We start from the raw sequence: 8,327 nt of genomic DNA on the forward strand, positions 1-8,327 counted from the left end.
TTGCTGGATAAGCTAATTTAATATACCTTATTTTTATCGAAAAAACACCGACAAAGAAGAGCATTTTTTTAAATTAGTTTCTCTTTATAGTCATGTATGTCCTTCCAATAATATTTATTCGAGATAAATATTACCAACAGACCACTAAGGGCCGTTTTATCAATGTCAGTTGTCAGTTAAATTCTGGTTAAAAAAAATGTTCTTAACTGAAAATGGAGTCTTGGTTAAGTTAACCAGAACTTAACTGACAGATGGCTGCTACCCAGACATTGAGAAAACGTCGCTAAACATTTTTTGGAAAAGTGATTTTTTAAATATTTTTTTTGGAACATACATAAGTACATATAAATCACACTTCGATGATTAGTAAGTACATACATATGTATGTACATATATGTATGTAAAGATTTGCATACAATTCTAATGGCGCAAAAAATATGTATATAATAATAATTATGATAAAATTAATAAAAAAAACAAATTTCTGCTAATTAGACAACAACCAACTTGTAGTCGGTGTCGTACTGCTCTTCTCTGCGCCTCCGCACTTACTTCTCTTGCGCCGACACTGTTCCAAGGTTTTCTTCCTGGGTCATTGCACTGTGCTCTAACATCGCGTACCACCTAAATCGGCATATGGGTCGGTGAAGTCAACGCCGCAGCGCCAGCTCGGCTGGGCACAGACGTTTTGGCCACCAACCATGCCACTGAACCGGGCGAGTCATTACATACCTACACACTGACACATGGTATTTACATATGAGTATATATGTATGTTATGGTTGTTTTTATTTTTACGAAAATACCAGTTAGCATGTTTCTAGGTAAAATGATTACTCATTTGCTTTTTGCATATAAAATATGTATATGTATACTTTTGATTTGCACTTGCAACGGTTCATATCGGTATGCGTACACGGTTAACATCGTCATAAACATCACACAAACACAGTACTCACCATCTATGAATACCGGAACATTTATCTCTTCAACTGTAGCAGTAGGCGTTGCTCCACTCATGAACGCGGGCGACATGTGCTCGTCGGCACCTGTCAACTGAATCCCAGCCATGGCGGCCAGTGTTCTTGGTGGTTGCGTTTGCGTTTGCGTAAATTGCACAGATGAATGCGACGATTGTTGCTGTTGTTGCTGTTGCTGTGACGACGCACACAAATTCGTATAATTGTCTATAATATTGTCGGAGTGTGTCAATATTATCTCCGAATTCTTGTTTTGCTCCTGAACCTGGGTCAGATTGGTTGAATCCAACACAGTCGTATAGTAGACGGTGTCGGTCAACGTATTCACCGCTGGCGTTTGCCTTTGCGTTTGCGTTAATTGCGTAATCGTATTTGGATTGCTTGCTATTGGATCTCCTATCAATGTCGGGGACGTTGAGGCCAGCAAGTTTGAGTTTTTCCTTATTGGCGAACTCTGTTTCAGTATAGGCAGCGTTGATGGCGAGCCTGGTAAAAAGGGTACCCTGATTGCTGAGGCACTCGCCGATGCTATTCTGTTTTGCTTTGCTATTAAGCGTGCTCTTTGCAGCTGTTGTAAGCTTATACTCTTCCTTTGTCTTTGCTGTTGCGTTTGTGGCGACAGTTGCGACTGTTGCAACTGTGGCGTTTGCTTGCGAACTTGATAGATTTTCGTTTGGCCAGTAGTGGGCGCTGAAGTTATCACCAATAATCTTTGCGATGGCTTCAATTGTATCGCTATGGTTTGGTGATCCTCTGTCTCGTTCAGGGAACACAAATTCGTTTGCACTAATGTTGGTTGTTGCTGTTGTTGTTGTTGTTGTTGTTGCTCCCGGATCAATATTATCTTGTTTGAATTTGACGTATTCGTAATCCTGCTTGGTAATGCCGTTGCTCTGGTTGTTGTCCTCGGTAGTACAAATGTTCTTCTGGTTGTTGCAGTTGTTGTTGTTGGATTCGCTTGTGGGCCGTGTTTGGCTAGACTGGGCGGCGTTGAATGATGCCATTTTGAACAGGGCTATTTATTTTTTTTTTTCGTTGAGGTTATAATAATAGTAGCAACAACAAAGATCGGCAACAAATTTTCAATTAGATTTTTTAGTTTTCAAATTTTTCATTTAAAAAAAATTTCATTCATCAGTGGATTATCCATGTGCATAAATTGTATCGTTGGGATTCAGTTTTTTGTTTTTTTTTTTTGTTTTTGTGTGCGCAAATTAACACCAAGTTTCGACAGAGAGTTTTTATTATATTTCATATGAGTGGAGCGAACGCAAATTCGATGTGGAAGAAAAATAGATAAAAGAGAAAAATAGTATTAATAAAAATTCGAAAATGCGAACAGAGTAAAACAAAACATAATGTTTCATAAACATATTCATTCCATACGATGAACATGGCATACGATGAAGTATGGAACAAAGGGACTGGTGTGAGTATGTGTATACTATATACAGCTGTAATACATACATATATACATGGATATGTAAAATAAATAAAGCAGAATTTGTCGGATATTATAATGATAGTCATTATAAAAATACATATTTTTGTTGTAAATTTTTTTCAAAAATACTTAAAATTCGGACTAACTAAAATTTTTCAAGCTTTACGATACCAAAAATTTTTTTTTGGTTTCTGTTTTATGTATGTACGGTCATATCAATTTTTAGGAAAAGCGCTCTTTTCAACAAAATGTTGGCTAACGGTATAAAAAATTACTTTAAAAGCATACATATATACTACTATTTTTCATAAAAGGGTTTTATTTAATAGAAATATATATATGTATATTTTCTTTAATTTTTAGATTTTTATTTTACTATATTTTATTATTTATTTTATATCAGATTATCATAATTAAAAGTCTTTAAGAAAGGCTTTTCTTGAAACAAAACATTTATTTTATATTTGAAGAAAAAATGCAATACTTTTGTATAAAATAATTATTTTGTTCAAAATTTTTTTAGGAACAGCAACAAGTTGTTTGATAACATTATAAATGACTGCATTGAAGGCATAGATATTAATATTTTTCGTAAATAATGAAGTGTGTTAAGACACTCAAATGAAAATTAATTTGAACTTCCATAACTTGAACCCTTGACTTGGCAATAAAAGTCAACTTTCTTCCAAATTTTCTTCCATAACTCGAAGTCTCTCTAACTCGAAATAGTTCTTTATTATGGTGATGCGAGTTAAGGAAGTTCAATTGCATATAAGTAGATTTCTTTTTTTTTTAATTTTTAGAATTGACATATAAATTTCAAAGTTTAAAGTCCCCAAATACGAGTTTCCAGAAAGAAAACATAAATTTTAAATTTCAAGAAAAATTTGAGTACTTTTGAGTTATTTTTTTTTAACAAAAAGCGCTTTACACTATATATAGAAAATCAACATACAATAATTTAAATATATACTTTTTATATTCATTATCGAGGTTATTATTATTAACCAGGTTTCAAAACTTCATTTTCCGTTAGTTAAAGAAATAATCTCCATTGGTCGGGAGAGCTAAATTTCAAACAGTCTCCATATTTTTCAGTCTCCTAATATATAATAATTGTTAATAAAGTCTGCTTCAATTTTTATTATATTTTTTATCCACGTATTAATAATATATAGTAAAAATTTAAATAGTGTATATCGTCAATTAAAATACAAAACAACGTATCATCAAAAATTCGAAGTTGGGTTTTTTATTGCTTACGATTCGCTTCATAATATTATCATACGTATTAGATGTAGTGTGTACATATGTACTTATATGTAAGTATATCATAAACTTTTGAGCTTCCGCTGTATATATCCAATATACATAAGTATAACCAAAACAATATCCAATATATAACCAGTTTGTAACCAACACAATTTTTTTTTACATTTTATCCTTCACTTGTGAACTTATGAAAAGTGATATTACGTTATTTTGCATTTTAAGTTACGTTACGTTAGGATATGCATGAGTTTAAATTGTTTTTATAAAAATGAAATATGTTTTTTTTTGTTAAATGTAGTGTGTATATGAAAATTTGAATTTTCTGTTAATAAAAATGAACAGTTTCTAGCCAATACTGATAACAATCCAGAGAAGGCAATCATCTCATGTTCGTGTGTTTATTAACTAACAGAACTGTTTATAGATTTAGAACGAATCTTTTTTAGTTTGGAATTAGGTTTAAGTATTTGATACTTATGACGCATTTGTAACAGTACAGTGTCATTTAAAATGTATGTATTTGTTTATGACTTCCAAAGTGCAGAAACATTTTTACTGCTTCGTTTTTTATTAAATATAAATATTCAAATTCATAAGTATTTTTTTTTTACATTTTTAAGTATAATCTTTAATTATTCATAAATAGGCATTCGTTTAAGCTTGTATATGGCATATGGAATATTTATGATAATATTTATTATTTAACTCGGTTTACTTACTTTTAACTCTCTGTTATAAAGAAATAAAGAAATTGTAGGGGAACCTCTAAACGGTCTCTGAATAGAGCCTTAGATGTAGTTTCCCTTCAGACTGCAAAGAGAAGAGAGAATAACAACATGATTATTTATAATGCTTTATTTTGAATGATACTTATGTTATACAACTTTTTAATTAAAAGTGAAAAAATGTTGTAGTTAATGAGCGAAATAATCATAAATTACTTAAAATTTTCAAGACTATTGAAGACATGCCTGCATACATATGTACATAAGTATGTATGCATATGGAAAAATCGAAATTGATATGTTTTATTGCTACGATTCACTACCTTATATTACATACATACATATGTATGTACATATATGTAGCATAAAAAATAGATATAACCAATATAAAACTAAAACTAAAATTTTGTTTCAATATTAGTGGTTTCTATTAACTCGTTTTTTCTTCGCCCCTAAACTTATGGAAAGTGATGTTGCGTTATTTTGATATTATTATATAATATATTATTATCATTAATTTAGGCTATAGCTGAATGTCATATTAGCCTTCTAATGAAGCCATAAATAGATATTTTTTCGAAAATACATACATATGTACATATGTAAGTATAGCTAAATATGTACATATACATACATACATACATATGTATATGCTAATACATGGTCACAAAACCGTTAGCTTACAAAATGGCGTTCGCCATTTGCAAAAATCTAAGTGGATCTACATACATACTATGTACATACATATGTACATATATTATTACAAAAGCCAATAAAATTGAAAATATCTGCATACGTGGTGATAGCAGCAGTACAGCGCGTGTTTTCCATCAAAATTATCTAAACTAATGTTGTTGTTGTGTTGGACTAATTGCCGCCTGCATGCGCATTTATTATTTTGAAATACAATTCACATGTATACATACATATGTACATATGTATGTACATATGTACCTGTATAAATACGATGATGTCGTGACTTTCAATTTTGATAATTACATGCAAACATACATTTGTACATGTGTATATGTATATGTATATGAAAGTGTGTTTGTGTGCATGTGCTTCAGTTCGCACAGTTGGGGATTTATATAACGCTTAGAACAAATATTAAACTATTTGATAACATCTGTCAGCGAGTGGACTGACGTGCTTCAATATATACATACATACATACATACTTATGTGCATACATCCATACATATAAACTATAATTATTTGTACATATAAATATGTACGTGCTTATAAAAGCAATCAGATAATTAGTAGCCTACCAAAAAAAATAATAAAAAACGAACTAAAGTGAGCAGAAAAATCCCCACCTAATTACCGTAGTAAGTGCGTATGAGTGTGTGTGTATACAAATGTAGTTATAGGTGATGGCGGCGCGGCCAACGTACTCGTTTGTTGGCAAAAGTTTTCACTGCTTCAGCAAAAATGAATTTCACAACAATCGGCCGAAAGCTGGAAACTGAAGTGTGTGCTTTTTTGACGCACACAACTAAATAAATAAACACACACCAGACAATACAAACAAAAGTAGTAAACGTACAAGTGTTTATTGGTGTTCGCATTGACACGAAGCAATTTGTATGGGTCGTGTTGATTGCAGGCACCATTCGACTCACATTGTATGTACATAAGTATAAGTATAAGTATGTACATATGTACGTTAGATAAAATGGTATTGTAAAAAATTTCAATTACAAGCAGACAAATAAATATCTTTATCAGTTCCAGGAATTATAGGTGTTTACTTGTTTTGCGTTTCAATGTACAAACGACAAACAGCACTCCATTTGCGTCAGAAAAAGCTCGCTATGTACGAACAGGCATACATACATACATACATACATACTATGTATGCTTGTCCCCCAACGCCCCCTGGGAGGGCAAAGAGTTGATGTCGAGCTTTCGTTTGGCTTTCTGTATAACAACAATGATCGAAGCAAGATTGTGCATGTTCGTGCATGGCACGACATGGCCATTTGTTGCTGATATTACTCATCGAAAGAGTAAAGCGCAAGTTCATTGCATGCGTGTAGGCAGCATATGTATGGTATGAGCAGATACAAATAAATAATTATATGTACATATGTATGTGTGTATGTATGGCAAGTGGTAATGGCAATTCCAAGAAAAATTGGTGAGACCAGCAAACGTTTGCTTACGTTTTAGTTGCGTACACTTACAGTAGGTGTTGACCTAGGGTTGGAAGCAAGCGGGAAGGTGTGGAAAAACACCACTTTAAGTCCAAGGTACTTGGTTATAAGTAAGTCATAAAGTATAGGCATACTTACATAAGTATGTAAGTAGTAAATGTATGGATTTGTGCCAACACAACGCTGCTCTTGTTGTCCAAATATTTTATTTTGGAAAGTAACGATGATACTAAGCTTAACTGCATGCGTACATAAGTACATAAGTATGTAGTTACTAACTTACATACATATTTACATATGTATGTGTGCAGCTTGACTCTACTTAAGGCATGATGTCACTCTTCTTATAAGGTTAAAATGCTTAAAAATCTCGCTGGTAATACATACTTACATACATACATATGTACATACATACTTATGTATCTATGTATAATTTACTTGATTCTTAAAGTTGATTGTAAGTGCTGAAGTTATTTTCATAGTTTAACTTCATTAAAACTGTTTCCGAAAATTGATTCTGTACGCTAATACTATGTAGTTTATAACCGTTAGTTTACCAAATGTTCTTATAGCTTTTCTATAAAATTCAGCCTTCATAACCACCAACGCTAGATTTGCCATTAGATTTGAGTGATCATTAGAACTTTCGAGTACTAATAGGAGTACTATTAGATATAAGTATGTATGTATGTAAGTATGTAAGTACTATCATACGGTAGCCTCATGGTAGTCATGTGCTAAACATAACCCTAAATCATATTATTTCGATAAAAAAAATTAATTTTTTCTTTATATTATATAACATACAAGGTCCAACTGTCACCCTGGAGAACACAGTACTTTCGGTTATCATAACTTAACCCTCAAATTGCTTGCTGCCCGCCTCTTTTTTGGCCAATACAGAAAAACTCGCTTAAATGCCTCACAAAAAATTCCATGTTTTTGAGGTTCTTAGGCGGGTTGGGTGCTTAAAAGACCCACTTAAGTCTTTCGAAGTGAGTATTAAGCGCGAAATGGTGGATATTTAAGCGGGTTCGGCACTTAAGCGGGTTTTTACTGTATATATGTAGATTTTTGAAAATTTTTACTCACTATATACTATGAATGTACATAAATACCTAGGTATATACCTTATATGGTCTAATATACCTACATAGGTATATACTATATGTGGTCTTAGATACTATTTGGTATATGTTAAAATGGAAACTTACATAAACTGTTCAGAAACCAATCGGTGGGTGTTGTTGTTGTTGTTTTCGCGAAAAAACGCGGTTCGGCAGACGCAGGAACTACGTCAACCGAATTTACTTTACTACGTTTATATGTCTATAAGATCGGCGGAAATCCGACGATTCCACCAAATACGAAAAACTTTACTACGTTATTTCTTTTGCAAAATTTGCGACTTATGCGCGATTTGTGCTTGACTTTTTTTCTTTTTTTTCAATTTATAACTTTATGCCACACTTATAATTTTTTCTTTAGCTTTCACTGCTTTTCGCTAGAGCCTTGCGCACTATTGGCGGCGTGCACCCAATAAAGTGCCGTCTATTCGCCTTTAAATCTACACAATTTTCTGTAGATTTCACAACTCAGTTTTTGCTGAGCAAACACCAAACGTTGGCTTTAGCTATTATATGGAAAATGACACAAAATATCACCGAAGCTAGCCAAGTCACCTAAATAACACACGGAATAAAAGACCGTCGGCACGTCAAGTTGCTTTACTCCACGAATCTGT

General features: G+C 32.6%; 1 protein-coding gene across 1 annotated transcript in view; it reads right to left on the reverse strand.

Moving 5' to 3' along the window:
- Positions 1 to 8,327, reverse strand: part of LOC126750958 (GATA zinc finger domain-containing protein 14) — a 17,533-nt gene extending 9,206 nt beyond the window's left edge. Inside the window, exons 1-3 of the mRNA XM_050460822.1 lie at positions 7,798 to 8,327; positions 4,416 to 4,506; positions 960 to 1,995 (exon numbers count right to left, since the gene is read on the reverse strand). Coding sequence (XP_050316779.1) covers positions 960 to 1,071 — 112 coding nt within the window. The 5' untranslated portion in view covers positions 1,072 to 1,995; positions 4,416 to 4,506; positions 7,798 to 8,327. The remainder of the gene's footprint in view (positions 1 to 959; positions 1,996 to 4,415; positions 4,507 to 7,797) is intronic.

Source organism: Bactrocera neohumeralis, chromosome 2 (assembly GCF_024586455.1).
Source record: "Bactrocera neohumeralis isolate Rockhampton chromosome 2, APGP_CSIRO_Bneo_wtdbg2-racon-allhic-juicebox.fasta_v2, whole genome shotgun sequence".
NCBI lineage: Eukaryota > Metazoa > Arthropoda > Insecta > Diptera > Tephritidae > Bactrocera > Bactrocera neohumeralis.